The following is a 17,985-nucleotide window of genomic DNA, read 5'->3' on the forward strand; positions in this document are numbered from 1 at the left end:
CCACACACTCTTTTTTTTTTTTTTTTTTTTTTTTAGCTGGAGTCTTGCTCCGTCGCCCAGGCTGGAGTGCAGTGGCATGATTTCGGCTCACTGTGACCTCTGCCTCCCAGGTTCAAGCGATTCTCCTGCCTCAGCCTTCCTAGTAGCTGGGATTACGGGTGCAAGCCACCATGCCCAGCTGATTTTTTTTGTATTTTTAGTAGAGATAGGGTTTCACCATATTGGCCAGGCTGGTCTCAAACTCCTGGCCTGAAGTGATACGCCCGCCTCAGCCTCCCAAAGTGCTGGGATTACAGGCTTGAGCCACCGCACCCGACCCGCACACTCTTTTCAATAATCATGGATGGCCAGGGGTGCAGGGTCTAAGAAGCGCTGCCTAGCCCATCCTGCTGTTCACTGGGCAAGCGACGTCACAGGTCCAGGCTTCAGTGTCCTCATCCATGCTCTGCGTCTGATGGCAATCTAGCCAGGATGTGGGGAAGGGAGGATGCAGTGAGAGCACAGATATGAGAGCATCTTGGAAATAAAAATGTACCTGCAAGAGGTGGTGGTGAATTTTCTTACTCAGGCCAGCTTCTGCCAGGGCTGGCAGAAAGAGGGGGTGGCATGGCACGGAGCCGCAGGGGGTGGAGGACTGGCTTCCACTGCTGTGCCTGAGGAAGCCGCGGCTGTTTCTGGGTGGGATGGGAGTAGTGGGAGGGGGATACTGGCCTTGTGAGAAGAAAAGGGAAGTGTCTGTTTGAGAGGTTGTTGAATTAGTAAAGGAGGACAGGCGCAAACTCCAAGCGCTTCACTTGCACCCGGGACCAAACCCCAATCCCAGTGGCTCCCTGAGGCCGCCCCGCTCCGTCCCGCCCCGCTGACAGCGGCTGGGCTGGAGAAGGCTCTATACGGACACACCTCTGGGGACGGGGAACCCACTGCTCCCAGCTAAAGCAACCCTGTTTCCTGGCCCGCCTCAGACAGGGCTGCAGGCCTTGTTTGAGCCCCTTTCAGGGCACTTGGCCTTGGATTGTCTGTGGCTTTGCCTGGTCCGCTGTGACTTCCTTTCTACTTGAGCCTTGCTAAGGCAGACTCTACTCCCTCACTCGTAAGCAGCCAGGCGTCCAGCAGGTCCTCCAACGTCGATCTTGGCCCTAAGACGCCCAGTCTGGGCACGGAGTTGTTGAGATCCGGCAGGAAGTCCCTGCTCCAGGGCCAAAGGCCCCACCCGGGCTCCCCCTGATGTCCCCGCACCCCCCTCTATTCTCCCAAAAGAAAGAAGCTGCTTCCCACTTTGGAAACGTTTATTCTGAGCACCGGGAAGGGGGGCGGCGGCGGGCGCCTCACTGGGTGTTGAGCTTCTTAGTGTACTCCTCGAGAGCGCTCAGGAAGCTGACCTTGAAGCTCTCCAGCACGGGCAGCAGGCCCTGGCGGAGGTCCTCGAGCGCGGGCTTGGCCTTCTCGCTGAGCGTGCTCAGATGCTCGGTGGCCTTGGCGTGGTACTCGGCCAGTCTGGCGCCGCCGTTCTCCTTGAGAGCCTCAAGGCGCGCGGCCAAGCGCTGGCGCAGCTCGTCGCTGTAGGGGGCCAGATGCGTGCGCAGCGCGTCCACATGGGCGCGCGCGCGGTCGCGCATCTCCTCGCCCAGTGGGCTCAGCTTCTCTTGCAGCTCGTGCAGCTTCTGGCGCGCGCCCTCTTGGAGCTCTGCGCGCAGCGGCTCCACCTTCTGGCGGTAGAGCTCCATCTCCTCCTGCCACTTCTTCTGGAAGTCGTCCAGGTAGGGCTGCACCTTGGCCTTCACCTCCTCCAGATCCTTGCTCATCTCCTGCCTCAGGCCCTCTGTCTCCTTTTCCAGGTTATCCCAGAACTCCTGGGTCACAGGGCCGAGCTGTTCGCGCAGCTTGCTGAAGGTGGAGGTCACGCTGTCCCAGTTGTCAAGGAGCTTTAGGCTGGAGGGTGAGACAGAAGGGTTGAGGGCTGGCCTCCCAGCGCCCCAGCCTATCAGGGGTGAGCCCTGGCTGACACCTGTCCGCGGAGGTGCAGTGGCCTAGCATTTCCAGTACACTCTCAACCAACACCCCTGCCCCGCCAGGCCATGCCCCGTTGTGCAGCTGGACCGAGGCACAGAGAGGAGCTAAAAAGGAGACAGAGCTGGGACTGGTGCCCAGTTAAGTTGGTCTCCAAAGTGGGCCCTTGAAGGACCTCGCTTCTATGCCTCCAGCGCATTCTCCTCTCCGAAGACAGCCCACAGTCTTGCTGGGCAGGAGCAGAGGAGGTGGTGAAGAAGGGAAAGGGGCCTGCTACACTTGCAGGCACAATGTGGCTCTGTGATCACGCATCGGGCAGCCCTGGTCTGTCCTTTGCAGGGGACATGGGCTGTGACCATGCCTGGAGATCCCATTCCGGTTTCTCCATCCAGACCATCTGTGGGGCCCAGCTCATCAGATGTTAGGTGAGGACTCGGCCAGTCTGGCTTCAACATCATCCCACAGGCCTCTGCCCCCTGCCCCTGCCCTCAACCCCAGGCTGGGTCCTTACTTTAGCTGTTTTCCCAAGGCGGAGCCTTCAAACTGGGACACATAGTCTCTGCCGCTGTCTTTAAGCACATCCACGTACACAGTGGCCAGGTCCTTCACTCGATCCCAGGGGCTCTGGGGGGGTTCATCTTGCTGCCAGAAATGCCGAGCCTGGCTCCCTGAGGGTGGGAGAGGAGACCCAGATCAGGCCAGCTGTGGGCTGAGATCTGAGCTGAAAGGCCAAGCTTGGAGGTGGGGGAGAGGGGGCCAGTGAGAAACCTGCTGCCTCTGCCCAGGAGGGTGGGCCACAGGGGTTTAGGGAGAAAGCCCCCCGATGGTTGGCTCCCTAGGTTAGGGGACACCTACCCGTCAGGAAGAGCACGGCCAAGGTCAGCACCGCAGCTTTCATCCTGAAGGGCCGTGGGGGACCTGGAGGAGAAGAAGGGCCTGGCTGAGTGGGGTGCCTTCAGCATGCAGAAGCCCCATGCTCCCCCACTCATTGCAGCCAGGTGAGGAGAAGGGCACAGAGCGGGAGAAGCAGGTACCCAGAGGCCCGGCCTGAGGCAAGGCCTGAACCTCGAGCTGGGGAGCCAGAGTGACCGGGGCAGGCAGCAGGACGCACCTCCTTCTCGCAGTCTCTAAGCAGCCAGCTCTTGCAGGGCCTATTTATGTCTGCAGCCAGGGGCTGGGCTGGGAGGCTGATAAGCCCAGCCCCGGCCCTGTTGCTGCTCACTGGTCCTGGCAATGTGGAACTTAAGAGTTCAAGGATCAGCTCTGTCCCTGGGGCTGGGCAAATAGAGTGGGCAAACAGCAAGCTGCGGGGGCTGCAGGGCAGGGGTCAAGGGTTCAGTGGGGGTGGGAGGGGAGTGTCTGCAGGCTTGCTTGCAGGTCCCCCGGGTGGGGTCGGGGTTCCCTGCACTCATCCCCTTCCCCTCCATGGGAGTGTGTGGGCAGTTGCCATTGTCCATTGTGTTGGCAGAGGAGGGGAGAGGAGGGACGCTGGGACTCCTCCACCAAGGAGACTGCTTCCCCCACCACCAGCATTCCAGGGAGACTACTTCACTCCCCTCCCCTTCCCCCGCCCTGTCCTCCCACCAGTGCTCTTCTTTAGTCCCCAGCAGGTCCTCCAGGCCTCTCTCCAAGCCTCCCAAACTGGTAAACCTGGGGAGAGGGGAGAGCCCTCCATGGCTCCCAGACTGAGGTTTCGGAGACCTCTTGCATTTCAAAACACTCCAGAGATCAATTCGGAGCTGCCAACTTTTAATTTTGTCATGTAAAGATATTGTCCGCCTCCAAAAAACCCTCACCATCTACAGTGACCATCACTTCAAAAAGGAAAGACTTTAACAAAAAAGGGCATAATCTCAGAATTACATTACAGAATTGAAGCCCCTTAGATTGAAGACGTCTCCCTTTGCATTGTTCACACTTATATTTGATCACGCACAGGTGTGACTGGATCTCAGCCCTTGGGAAGCCCTGGTGTGGGGAGAAGACCTCTGGGCAAAGGAAGTGGCAGGAGACCTGCTTTCTCATTTCACTTGGCCTCCATCTTGCTGGAGGAAGATCATGGGCAAGTTATATAATCTCTCTGAGCCTCGGTTTTCTATCTGCAAAATGGGGCAAGAATGGTCAGGGTTGTTGGAGGCCCCTGAGACAGCCTGTGAATGTAAAGTGCTGTGTGTCCGTTGGTGTTTGCAGCACCATCTTGTCAGGTTTCTCCTGGAAGGCCCAGACCTCCCCCAGCAGGTTACTGATAGGACCTGAGTCCTAGAGCCTGTGATGCAGGCTGAGAGGAACTGTGACATCACTCCAGCCTCTCCCCATGCCACCATCTCACAGATGAAGAGACTGAAGAGCACAGAGGGACTTTGCCCAGAGGCTGTCATCTCTCAGGGAGTTAGAAGCAAGGCTGGACCTAGAACCCAGTCTCTGGACTTGGGATGCAGGGCAGAAATGTACCCTGTACCATCACTCCAGGAAACTCCCTAACACTAGAAACCAGGCTGACATCTCTGTTTACCAGATCAGGGAGTGGTCGGCCTCACGCCTTTCACTTCAGAGAAGATTCTGGAGCCGGAAAACCTCAAATCTAAGGGTCAGGCAGGTTCAAATCCAGCTGCCTGACCCTGGATGAGTTATGATACATCACCTCCCCACACATCAGTTTCTGATTGAAGGTAATGATAGAATATGCCATCGCCCTGAGTTATGGCAGGGGTTACTGTGTGGCAAGCAGAGTAACGCTCCCCAAAGATGTCCACAGCCTCATCCCTGTCACCTGTGGCTTTGCTACCTTCCATGGCAAAAAAAGATTTTGCTAGTGTGATTAAGGACCTGGAGATGGGGTGGTTGGCCTGGATTCTCCAGGTGGGCCCATTGTCATCACAGGGCTCCTTAATTATACAAGAGGGAGGCAGTGGCCTCAGAGTCAGAGAAAGAGATGTGAGGATGGCAGTGGAGGTCAGACTCATGTGACTGCTGGAAGGGGGCCATGAGCTGAGGGACATGAGCAACCCTTCCCTAGAAGCTGGAGAAGGCAAAGGATTTTTCCCTGCAGCCTCCAGGAGCACAGCTCTGCTGCCACCATGATTTTAGCCCAGTGTGACCCATTTTGGACTTCTGTCCTCCATAACTGTAAGATAATAAATTTGTATCGTTTTAAGCATGAAATTTGAACATATATGCAAAACTGTTAGAAAGGTACCTAGCACTTAGTAAACAGTAACTATTCTGTTTTCTAGAATCCCAGTTTCTGGTAATGTATTCCCTTATTCCCACTACATTTGCTTTATCAGATCTGAGACCTCAGCTTCTGCAGCAGGCATGAAGGCAGCAGTCCCACATCTCTCTGCTTGTCCTTGACTTGCAGTTGCTGAGATATGGAACATCTTTTCTAGGACTGAAGTGGCCCCAGATGTCTATGGGACTGTGTAGACAGGGAGGTGGCCTTGGTGAGCCGTCAGCCTGGGCTGCCTACTTGACCATCCCAGCTGTCTGTAGCTTTAGAAAGTGGGAAGGTGGCTGGTCCCCTGCTGGGACAGCTCACAGGTGTCTCGGGCCAAGAGAGCGTCTTTTCTTTTAGGGGGTAGAGTTTGTCCCAGTCAGCACATGGGGGAATCTCAGAAGCTTACTGGTTGGACTCCAAGATACTTGCCAGTGTTTCACCTTTCTCTTTGGTTTGTTACTAAAATGATTGTTAGGGCTAAACCTAGTATTTAACATTTGTGCAGTTCTTTAGTGGCCAAAGCACTTTCACAACTTAGAATATCCCTATAAGGCTGGAGGCCAGATTTTACCCTTGTGATTTTTGCCTGTGGGAAAACTGCAGCTCACAGCTGCCCTGCATCCTTCAGCGGTTACTATTTAGCGCTGGCAGGGGTGGGAATCGGGAGGCCTGGCTTCTAGTTCTTTGAGGGTGGCCTTGCACCCTTGCGGAGCCTGCAGCCTTTGCAGTCTGATCGGGGACTTCTCAGTTTCCTGGCTCGGGGACTGTGAGGCATCAGGATAGGGGGTGCTGTTGAACAGCATCTTACCAAGCAGGCAGTTTCCTTTTCTAAACCAGAGTGGCTACTCCATTTTACTGCAAGGTATTTGGCTTAAACTAGTCCAAGCCCCCTTTACTAATATTTTGGAAAGGAAGGAAGTCTTTCTGGACAGAGCTGATGGAAAAATACATAACAACAACAACAACAACAACAACAAACTGGGTTGATGACACACTCAGACTCAGGGTCCAGCCAGGCATTGTTCAAGGCACTCGGTGGCCACGGGTTGGACTGTTTAGTGGCTGCGGGGCCCACAATGTAGGCCCCTGTTTCCACCCATTTCTTTCCCTCATCTTGGGAGTCTCCAGAGCGACTGCTCCTGAACAGGGTTACCAAGTCCTGGCCCTGGATGCCCTGACATGTGTAGGAGTGTTGGCAGTGACCGCAAGAGTGGATTTTGCACAGAAAGATTAGCAACTCCTTTCACAATTTATGTCCAAACATACTGGTCCATCTCTATCGGGAGGACTCTGTCCCCTGCTAGGTCTGGCACATAACAGACACCCGCCAAACATCTGCTCAGTGAATGGCACTGGCACCCTAGAGGGAGGGTCACCAGCCTGGTCATAGGGAGGAGTGGGTCCTGGGAGGGTAGGCAGTCTCATACCAGCCCCTGCTCAGAACGTTTCTTCTGGGAGCACGTGGTGTGAGCCAGAATGAGAGTTAGGGAGGGGAGGTGGTGACTGAGCAGGGGAGACAGAACCGCCACCCCCAGTAGTTCCTATTTGGCAATTTTGCTGCGGCTCTTGTGATAGAGCCCCAAGTTAGACCCTTGGGTGGGGCACTGTAGCCAGCTATGCAAGATTCTCTCCTGCCCTCCTGCTTAGAAAAGACTAAGGCCAGGACAGAGCTCATCTTTGATCAGCAGGAGGGAAGCACAGTAGCCCTCTGAGTTCTTGATCTTTGCAGTTGGGGTGGGGTGGGGGCTGGCACAAAGTCAGAAAGAAAACTGTGTAGAGCACGGTTTTCTGTCAACATGGCTCCTGTTTTCTGGAGCTAAGCTCTCCAGTCTGTATCCAGGAGCCAGTGCCCTGCTTCCTACAAAAGCTCACCCTACCTCTGGTCCAAAGGCACCCTGGCTGATTTGAGGAGGGAGTGGCACCTATTGCAACAGGTGCTACAATTTGCTGGAAGGCATCTGGGTATTATCACTGTTTGGTTCTAGAGACTCACCTAGTCTTGCATGACAGCGTGTACAGACTCAGGAGTTTTAGAAGGCCCTTCTTGAGAAGGCTCTTTTCTTCTCTAATCTAAATGGCCCTACAGCAACTTTCTAGCCGCCCCCATGGACTTGAAATCTTTCTTTTCTGTTTGCAGGAGTGCAGTGGTGCGATCACAGCTCACTGCAGCCTCAAACTCCTGGGCTCACATGATCCTTCAGCCTCAGCCTCCTGAGCAGCTGGGACTACAGGCATGTGCCACCAAGCCTGATTAAGTTTATTTTTTGTAGAGGTGGGGGTCTTGCTATGTTGCCCAGGTTGGACTCGAGCTCCGGGGCTTATGTAATTCTCCTGCCTCAGCCTCCTGAGCAGCTGGGGTTACAGGCGCACGCCACCATGCCCAGCTTGGAAGGCTTTCTAAATTCCCTCCTCTCATTCTTCCTTCTGTGAACTCAGATGGTGTTTCCAGCTTCAGTAAGCTTTCTTCATAGAAGACCTTCAACCACCTGTCTCTTAGCCATGCCTGGAAACTCTACACTGCCCTTTGGAGTTCAGGTGTGGGATAAAGGAGAAAACTATAGGAAAATTCCACCCCCACTCCGCCTTTTTTTTTTTTTTTTTTTGAGATGCAGTATCCCGCTGTCACCCAGGCTAGAGTGCAGTGGTGCAATCTTGGCTTGCTGCAGTAACCTCTGCCTCCTGGGTTCAAGCCATTCTCCTGCCTCAGCCTCCTGAGTAGCAGGGACTACAGGCACCTGCCACCACACCTGGCTAATTTTTGTATTTTTAGTAGACACGGGGTTTTGCCACATTGGCCAGGCTGGTCTCGAACTCCTGACCTCAGATGATCCACCCGCATCGGCCTCCAGAAGTGCTGGATTTACAGGCGTGAGCCATGCCAGGCCCCTCCGTTTCTTTCCAAATACTTATTTGGCTATCCTTTCACTTGGCCAATGGGGGTCACGTCATGAAGGGTCCAGCCTGTGTCCACTCTTTAAGGATCCTTCCCTGTACTCTTCAAAAGTGCCCTTTCAGGGAAGCTGTTTTCCACCTGGCCCAGCAAATTCCAATGCTCCCTTCTGACAGGGCAGAGTCCGAGCTGGGTGCCCAGGGACACAGTGTGAAGCAGAGTTCAGGCTTCTAGAGAATGCGAGTTTCATAAGTCACTCAAAGCCCCACCCGTAGCCTGGGAGACCTCTCCAGCCTCCACTGCTCCAGCTCCCACCTACCTGAGGCTTCTTCCAACTAGACTCCAAACCACAGGCAAATAATCTATCAGCCTAAGAACACAATCAGGCTCCTATCTACACAACTTCCTGCTGTCCAACTAAGTAACCAAGTTGTAAGTAAGTGCCTCACAAAAGGAAGGACAAAAGGCAGGACAAAAGGTCTTAGCAACTTGAGTCTGGAGATTTTTTTTTTTTAATCCTTTTTAGTTCAACATAAAATGAGAAAGAAAAAAATATTTCTGACATTTTCAAAGAACAGAAATAGGAAAGTATGTTCATATACATTCAACGTATACTGCACATATTGGTTACTACAATACAAAGCAATGAGTTTTTTTTAAAGTGTAGTTTGCAAGATGGCACGGTTAGTAGGCTCACTGGCTTTCATCTGGTGTTGCTGGAGGGTGCAGTCTGCTCTCCCATACATACAGTACCATGTAAACACATCAGGCTGAGCGCGTGGTGGTGGTAGGGCAGGTTGGGGGCATAAGAGTTGGAACAAGCGCAGATAAGTCAACAGCTTTTTAGGGCTTTCTTGGTAAGCCCCCTTCTGGTGAGTAGTTGGTGACCCCACCAAGTGGAGGGGAGACTGGGGACCATGGAAACATGGGACAGCTCCCAGGAAGGGCTCTTGCACTGCAGAATTCCACTCAAGGGATCTTGGGTCCAGGAGCCGAGCTGCCAGTATCAGTGGAGAAGGACAAGGTGCATGGGGATCCCGCCAGCAACATCAGGATGGCCATGCCGGGCACCCGCTTTCCTCTGTGCAAATTCAGGATGAAAGACTAGGAGGGGACTCGGGACCTCTTGCTCTCCTTTCCCAGAAAAAAAAAGGGTGGAAGAGTCAGTGTATTCAAGGTCTCTCTCTTGTTTTGAAGATCAGAAGGAGATAACCCAGACCCTCTCTCAGCCCCAGCCAGCAGAGAAGACTTTGGTTTCTAACAATGAAGAGAAATAAAGATAACACAAACAATAGCTATTGCGTATGCACTGCTTCAACTGGGGAAAGGAGACCACTGCATCTGTCACTGGCACAAGTAAGAGCTGTTCACAATTACAATGCCTAAAGGAAATACTTTGAACAAAAGGTGCAAGTCACAATTCAAATAGAACAGAATCTGGTTAAACATTTCTCATTTAAACAAAAATTCCTTTTCTCTTTATTTATTAATAATGATAATAACAATAATATCAACATTTACCAAAAACAATTTCTACATGATCAAGAATTAAAATATAGGGGCTGAGGGTACCCAGTGGGGAAGAGGAGGTTAGGAGAGGCAGGGCCCAAGGCAACCTCCTACACTTCTTCCCTGTGACAAAGAGGCTGAAAGAGGAGAGCATATATATATATATTATATATAAATATATATATAATATATATACACATATATAATATATATTATATATATACACACATATATAATATATATATGGAGAAACAATCCTTTTTATAGCACAATATAAAATGAGAATGAAAGATGCCATAGAAAGCATAGTGCACTGCTGTTGGGTGTTCAGTCCATGGATAAAACCAGCAGGATGATAAAGGCAACCAACTTTCCAGGTTACAAGAGGGGAGCTGAGTTATCCACCAAAAGCAAAGGCTCAAACTGAGACATTCTAACTGGCAAACCATCTATGCCAGGTCATTCTCAGCCTCCGTGCCAAACTCTTCATATGATCTTGGCTGGGACAGACATGTTTTCCGTGGATCCCAGCAGTAAAGACCTCTCTGCGTTCCAGGCTTGGGGGTTTCTCTTTTTTTGTTCTTTTTGTTTTCTAAGTGCCAGAAGCCGTCACCCTTCCTCTCTCCCTTTGCCTGCCATTAGGATTCCAGAGGATGGCATCCTTTAGTATTTGCTTTCACAGAAGAGCAATGCAGGGGGATGGAGGGTGCTCTGCTGATGAAGGCTAGGGAGGGAGTGGCCCTGAGGCCGCTGGCCTCTCAACTCTAACTGCTTTGCTCTCCTGTTTCAAAAAAGGAACAAAAGAAAAAAAAGAAAGGAAGAAAAAAAAGAAAGTATATCACCTCTGGAAGAAAACATACCAAAAACAAAACAAAACACCAACCCCCAAACAAAACAAAAAACCACCGACTCAAATATACTTTCACAAAAGATGGAGAACATGGATTTCCTTCCTGTTTATTTCCTTGGTGACTTGGTCATACAAGCAAACATGGCAAAACCCTCTCAGAACCCAAAAGAACAGCACACGGATGAACCAAATGTGAGGAAAGCAGCTGTGATATTTTGGGTGGAGAGAAACACAAGGGCAATTTGGCGCAACGCTTTTAGATACTGTGGGTTTACAATCAACCTTTTCATTCCCAAGCTGTACACAAAACCTGGAATAAAGCAGACACAGAGGAGAATTAGTTTGAAAAGAGAAAGACTCAAATATTCCATTTAAAACCTTTTAAAAAATGCAACAGGTTTACTTTCCCTCCGGTGTTCAGGTAGCTTGCCATACTGAGGCTCTGATGTGGATTTGCCAAGTGGCTTCCCTTTCATCAGGCCTCTTCTGTCAAGGATTTTCCAGATACAACCAATGGTGCCTGCTGTGTACTCTTTGCATTACTCCAGCCAAACAAGCCAATTTCCCCATTCTTTCTACCGTGGGCCTCTCATCACACATTTCCCTAATCTGGAATATCCTGCCACTTGCTTCTGTATGGCCTTAAACAATATGGCTGGACATATCTTCCTGCCAGGTTTTGTCTTTTAGGACTGAGTTTAAGGACTTCCTCCTTTCCTCATTATGCTGACCGGAGGTCACCTGCATCCTCTGGAGCCGTAGCTCACTTCTGTCGCTATGAAGGCTAGAGCACTTGTAACACACGGCGGGTCTTGTGTCTTATTCCCATAACTGAACCAAGAGACTGTGTTTAGCATTTCTTCTGCACACCCCCACCCCTACCTCGCGCGTAGCAGGTAGCAGCGTCGTTAATGAAACTAACGGCGTCGTTAATGAAAACTAGCAGCGTCGTTAATGAAAAGCAAGAAACTGTGAAGGCCACGAGGGGAGGTGTGGTACTGTCGACTGCACTGGCCACCACAACACATGGGCTGAAGCTCCTGATGGCATCGGGAGCAGGCACTGGGCCACAGGGCTGGTTTGGCTCTGGCCAGGGTGACACTCACTCTCTATTTCTTGTTACACGCCTGCCTGCTCCATGCTGAAGGAGACTTCGGGGTGCTTGTAGCTGAGCAGAATGTCTGTAATACACGTAGATGGATAGCAAGAGGAGTTTAAATGCTGGCTGCCATCACTCAGGTCTGGGTGCTCATGACCTCCCAGGCTTGCCCCACATTCTGCAAGACCAAAAAGAACGTATGAGGTTGACAGGGAACGGGGGGACTAGGAGAGCAAGGGGGAGAGAGGAGGAATTGAAGGCAACCTGTCGAGCATCCCACAGCCTGACTCCCAGCCCTGAATTCTAGCTCACAGCAGGCCCTCAAGGTGTTGCGTGACGGTGGGCGGGGCCAAGATTCTTCCTATATTCTCCTCTACCTGTTCCGCTTTTTTCCCTTTTCCTTTACCCTTTCCCATCCTTAGGTAAGATCAACTACTGTAGTGTGAGAGAAGATAGAGGACTCCTTCAGAAAGGATCACCTCTTAAAGAGTGAAAGGGAGAATAATTTTACTGCCTGCAGGCACCCATTCCTGGGCAGTGTCTGTGTTCCAGACACTGTGCTAAGCACTTGATACTCACTAAGCCAGCCAGCCCTCAGGGCACAATGTAGGATAAAGGCTCTATCGTTTTTGCCACTTTACAGATGAGGATCTCGGGGTCCAGAAAGCCAAGTGCCTCACCTGCAGAGCCTGAACAGGACAGCCTTGGGACTGGTGGCAGACCTGCCCCGCCCAAGGCCTACGCCTATTATTTGTTATGACACCCTCCCTTGACTGGCTCCAAGGAGAGGTAGAAATGTGCCCTTAGGACCTGATGCCCTCTAAGCAGAACTGGAAAAAGTGACTGAAGGCATATCGTCACAGAGATGAGAGACAGGAATGGGAGAGCCCTGTGCCATCTGGCCAGAAGCCACACCTCCTTTACACACCTGCACTCAGGGAAGACCAGTGGGGAAAGGGGCTGTGTCCAGAACCTGTGGGATGCTGTGGCTCTACCTCCCCATGAGCTCTTCCTACGGAAGAGAGGAGCAGTTACGGAAGATGGAGGGAGGCCCCCTCCAGGAACTTCTCTGGAGTGCCCCATGCATAAGGCTCCTCACCCTCATTTTCCCCATCCTGAAACTGCTGGCTGCCCATGAGCGAAGACTGACTGAGAACTGCATCCGACATCCGGGCAGAGCTAAGTGCTTTCCCAGCCACGAGACTCATTCCTGGCAAGTTATCCAGCTGTACCTGCAGAAAACAGTTAAGAGAAGAAATAAGCACACGAGACACCACTCTCAGGCAACCCCTAGAGACAGCTGGTCCTTCTGAAGGAGCCCAGGCAAAAGACAGCCCGGGGCCCCACTCCAGATAATTCTTCCTCTACAGCACCACCCAAAGGGGGTGCTCCACAGCGACAGTGTGGGAAGCTGCTTGGCTTTCCCCAGTGGGGGGGCTGAGGGTGGGGCGGATGTGGCAAATCTCAGCTGGTGGTGACATCTTGACACCTACATGGCCTTCTAAAACCAGGTTTCTGACCTATCCCCATCTCCACTGGGACTTTGTCTTAGGACAGCACCGTCCAGTCACACTCTGCAGTGATGGAAATGTTCTCTGTCCTGTCCAGTATGGTAACCAGTAGCCACAAGTGGCTACTGAGCACTTAAAGTGTGACTGGGCTGGGCGCGGTGGCTCATGCCTGTAATCCCAGCACTTTGGGAGGCCGAGGCGGGTGGATCATGAGGTCAGGAGATCAAGACCATCCTGGCTAACACGGTGAAACCCCGTCTCTACTAAAAATACAAAAAATTAGCTGGGCTAAAAAAATTTAGCTCTACTAAAAATACAAAAAATTAGGTGGCGGGCGCCTGTAGTCCCAGCTACTCGGGAGGTTGAGGCAGGAGAATGGCGTGAACCCGGGAGGCGGAGCTTGCAGTGAGCCGAGATTGCGCCACTGCACTCCAACCTGGGTGACAGAGCAAGACTCTGTCTCAAAAAAATAATAATAATAAAAAATAAAGTGTAACTGGTGTGACTGAGGAACTGAATTTTAAATTGTTTTTAATTTTAATTGGTTTAGATTTGAATAGCCACATGTGGCTAGCTACTAGACTAGCACCACCCTAGGAAAACAAAACTTTGCTGAGGCCCACCAGCTCCCCTGATCTGAGTAAGCTCAATGTAGCTGCTGAAAAATAACCAGAAGCCTATGGGCTCATTTGCTGGGGCCTGAGTTTAGACTGAGAAGAGGTTTAATAACCAAAACTACAGGGAACAGATGGCAACTATTTCTGATTCTTTGGTCTAAAATTTGGAGCATAGATTCTACTTGAATTAAGGTTTGGTCTGTTAGGGTGACTCAAAGAAAATGCTCTTAAGGTAGGCGAATTGCCTGAGGTCAGGAATTCGAGAACATGGTAAAACCCCATACCTACTAAAAATACAAAAATTAGCCAGGCGTGGTGGCAGGCACCTGTAGTCCCAGCTACTCAGGAAGCTGAGGCACAAAAGTCACTTGAACTGGGGAGATAGAAGTTGCAGTGAGCTGAGATCGCGCCACTGTCCTCCCACCTGGGTGACAGAGTGAGACTCCATCTCAAAAAAGAAAAAAAAAGAAATGCTCCCCACCGTTTCCAGAAAGGCTGGATGCTGACTGAGGAGAGCGGCCAAGAGAGGCTACCCCACATCACTATACTCTGTTTCAAGGCTGGGACTGGGAGGATCCACCTCTGTGCAGCAGGTGGGACCAACATACATAAGCATCATCGCTGTTCTGGATCGTGTGGTGTCTCTGGAGGGCCCGGGGCCTGTGGTGCTCATGGACGGAGGGGCGTGCTGGGTACCCGAGCCCATTGTGATCCGGCAGCTCCACTGCTTGTCCTGGAGAACTTCTATCCATGCAGTTCCCTATGACAGGCTCTGAGGAGACACAGCAGAATAGAGTCAGTGGGGCGGAACTTCTCCCAGCACTGGAAACTCCCATCCAAGAAATGTCTTGCAAGGAACAACGGGCAAGGCTGAGGAGATCATGTACACCAACCGCTGATCCTCAGCCAGCGTCATGGCTTAGAGGAGCCTGGACCAGCCCTCCAAAAGATGAGCTGTAGGGGAGGGGACCACACCCTTAGGGAAAAAATTCCACATAACAGGGCATGGCTGGACCCCACCGAACCTTCTCTTCTTTCATTTCTCTGTTGAATTAACAGTGATCTATTCCCAAACCTAAATGCACATGAGAATTACTCTCGGAGCTTTCAGGACCCTCTAGCCCTAGAGGATGCATCTGTTCTGTTGCTGGCTGCCTCCTCTCTCCTCCCCCAGTGACCTCAGTGTACCACGCTGCTCCTTTCCTCTTTCTACTTCTCTAACTGCTGCTTCTGACTCCTTCGATGGCCCCTCCACCCTTTCTAAGCAAGTACTCTCCACATGTTTGTCCTTGACCTTCTCTCTCCCCACACTTACTCTGGCAACATCATCTATTTTCATGGCTGTACTGCCTTTATGTAAAGAACTACTGAAGTACTCCTTTAAGCCCCAGATCCATACTTCCAGCTACTTACTAGGTATCTTTCCCTGGATATCTAACCAGCATGTAACACTTACCATGTCCAATTCCAAACCCATCCACTTCCCCCATAACCTGCTACTCCTTCAGACATTGTCGTTTTGATGCCTCATTTTCCAAATCTTCCAGGCATAAGCTGTTGGGGCCACTATTGATTCCTTACTCCTGGTGCTGAATCTAACTCTGCAATGCTGGTCACTTCAGTCCCTTTGTTGCCAATCTCATGGAAACCTGATTACCTCTTGCCTGGATTATTATGCTAGCCTCATAACCAATCTCCTACTACTACCCTACAAAGACCAACCGTTCTGTAGTCCATTCACTTTCATTTTACAACACTGCCCTGGGCTATCTTCCAATCAGTGTCTCATATTCCCCTCTCCATACATTCTAAGCTCTAGTCAAATGGGACCACTTTAACTGTTCCCCATCTATGCACAATTCTATGCATTTGCCCTCACTGTTCCTTCTATCTGCAAATAACTGATTCTTCTGCCTTCATTCCTGCCAATCCAAAGCAACTCATCATTCTACATCCATATCAAATGCTATTGTCTTTATTAAACTTTTCCTTTCAAACAGAAATAGATCATCTCTTCCTTTAAACTTCGAAAGACTTTGTCTCTGATTGCTCTAACATTATCCTTGGTACCATGTTCAATTATGTACTTAATCATTCACATTAGACTATAAATTCTTTGCAGGCAAGAACTATATCTCATGTATGTCTGTGAATCTTCAGTGTTCTAGAACATTGTCCTATACCCAGTATTATGATCTCTTTCACTGATGTCAGTAAATGCTCTTTAGGCCAGGTACGTGTAATCCCAGCATTTTGGGAGGCCGGGGCGGGTGGATCACTTGAGGTCAGGAGTTTGAGACCAGCCTGGCCAACATGGTGAAACCCCACCTCTACTAAAATTACAAAAATTAGCTGGGTGTGGTGGCGTGCACCTGTAGTCCCAGCTACTCAGGAGGCTGAGGCAGGGGAACTGCTTGAACTCAGAAGGCAGAGATTGCAGTGAGCCAAGACCATGCCACTGCACTCCAGCCTGGGCAACAGAGTGAGACTCTATCTCAAAAAAGAATAATAAAAATAAATACTCTCTTAATATGGGTTACTATCCTGTCAGAGCATACCATTCTATGGACTAGAATTGGAGAGCAAAAGGAATGAGTATTTCTTCTTGATCAAGGATAGTCAAGAAGACTATCAAAGCCACACCTATGTTGACAGGATCCTCCTGGTAGCACTTTTGACTTCAGTCTTTAAAAGCCTGGGACTTGAAAATAAGTTGTGTTTGCTTGGTTGGTTTTCTGAGTTAAAGCTTCTTGGAAACTACTGAGCTTATTCTGGATGAACTGACTCTTGGTGGGACTAAGTTTAAAACAAAATCTCTTAATAGCAAACACAGCTGTAATGCTAACTGTGCCATTCCAATGATCTATTTGAATAATGAAAGTAAAGCATACTTCTTGAATGTTGGGTAAAGGATTTCAGGTCTCTGTATTTCAATGGTTTTCTACAATGATTAAGGTTAGGCTGGGACTTAGGGGCAGAGGCAGGATGGAAAGGGAGGGGAGCTAACTGACATGCCCATTGCTAGTAATGCAAGACATTCTGGAGAAAAATTAGAGGAGGGAGCTTCCCAACCACCAAAGATGATGGCAAGTGAGAAATCTTTTCAAAGTTCTCTGAGCAAAGAGGTAAAAGGAACAGCCAGAAACCAACTATTTTGCTACAGAAAGCTAAAAGCCAGCAGAGAGAAGATAAAAGAAAACCTACACCAGGACTTGCTCTGTGGGATTAGCCCGCCCGTCCAACCCACTCTGCCCAATTCCTCTCAGTGGGCACTGCTCGCATGTTGGCGCCAGGGCCAACCAAAAACCACTGGCAGGAAGTGGTGCAACATGGTTGTGTGGGAGTGAGGAAATGGTGATTCTGTCTGCTTTGCCAAGAAGCAATGCGAGCAGCCGCTTCTTACTTTTTCAAAAACCTATACTGTCTTCTTTGATAACTAACATCATCCACTCAATTCCTTGGGGTGCTTTTTTCCTTTAAGCCTGATTATATAGTTGGATGCAAATCTCATCAGTTGCATCTCTTTGCTCTCCGCAAGGACAAACATGAGCGCTCTCCTGTTTAAAGATTTTTAAAACATCATTACTAACCATGAGGAAACGGCAAAGCTAACAAAATGTATATAGTCCTGGTTGGAGCCTTCCTGACTCTTCTGGAGGCCTCAGTGTTTTGGTTTGTTTGCCGTGTCTTTTAAGGCTCTTTTCCTTCCCTCTCTCAGACTTGTTTTTATCCCTGAGAATGGGGCCTCTGCAAACCAAAACACCCACCCTCCTTTGGGCTCTGCTTTGTCTGCTGTCTTCCCCGCCTTCAGGTCTGATGCCTGTAGGCACCAAGACAGAGCAAGCAACCACCTGACAAATCACGTAGGGGGCCTTCCTGACTCCCAGCCCAGAGCTCATCCCTCAGCCAAGCTGGAGTTGAGCAAAGGGTCATGAGCACAAGCTCTGGGGTCAGGAAGAGTTGGCCGTGAATCCTGGCTTAGCTGCTTCCTGAGGAGCAGGAGCTCGGGCAAGTTATCTTGCTTTGCTGGGTCTTAGTTATCTGTACAACTGGACTGACTCCATGGGTGTGGAGTGCTTCATAGAGGTTACTACACTGTAAAGGCTCAATAAAGTCTAGCATGATTTATATTCAGTTTAGAGATGTTATTTCTGAGTGCATAAGGACGTACTGAGTCAGCTGACAAAAACAAACAAGGAAATTGATTTAATCACAGAACCCTGCTTGCAGAATTATGAGGGAATATACCCATATGTAAATGAACAAATGACTCAGGGAAACTTTA

The 17,985-nt window shown here is 50.3% G+C and overlaps 2 protein-coding genes across 13 annotated transcripts in view; both read right to left on the reverse strand.

Moving 5' to 3' along the window:
• Positions 1-1,268: 1,268 nt before the first annotated feature.
• Positions 1,269-3,130, reverse strand: APOA1 (apolipoprotein A1). Its single transcript, XM_004052182.4, has 4 exons — positions 3,119-3,130; positions 2,863-2,925; positions 2,519-2,675; positions 1,269-1,929 (listed from the first exon to the last, which is right to left on the reverse strand). The coding sequence occupies exons 2-4, from the start codon at positions 2,903-2,905 to the stop codon at positions 1,326-1,328; spliced, it is 804 nt and encodes a 267-aa protein (XP_004052230.1). The 5' UTR covers positions 2,906-2,925; positions 3,119-3,130; the 3' UTR covers positions 1,269-1,325.
• Positions 2,573-17,985, reverse strand: part of SIK3 (SIK family kinase 3) — a 263,876-nt gene continuing 248,463 nt past the window's right edge. For 4 of the 12 annotated variants that reach the window (XR_008669499.2, XR_008669500.2, XR_008669501.2 and 1 more), the window contains 6 exons: positions 14,309-14,472; positions 12,672-12,804; positions 12,501-12,584; positions 11,580-11,750; positions 2,863-2,925; positions 2,573-2,675 (listed from right to left, as the gene is read on the reverse strand). Coding sequence is in view for 4 of the 12 variants with exons in the window: in XM_055354971.2 (XP_055210946.1) it covers positions 11,593-11,750; positions 12,501-12,584; positions 12,672-12,804; positions 14,309-14,472 (539 nt within the window). In the remaining 8 variants the exon portion in view is untranslated. Of the gene's footprint in view, positions 2,676-2,862; positions 2,926-8,595; positions 10,784-11,579; positions 11,751-12,500; positions 12,585-12,671; positions 12,805-14,308; positions 14,473-17,985 lie in introns of those variants that run through there. The other 8 variants (XR_008669505.2, XR_008669506.2, XR_008669502.2 and 5 more) reach the window with 3 other exon arrangements.

This window comes from Gorilla gorilla, chromosome 9 (genome assembly GCF_029281585.2).
Source record: "Gorilla gorilla gorilla isolate KB3781 chromosome 9, NHGRI_mGorGor1-v2.1_pri, whole genome shotgun sequence".
Classification (NCBI taxonomy): Eukaryota; Metazoa; Chordata; class Mammalia; order Primates; family Hominidae; genus Gorilla; species Gorilla gorilla.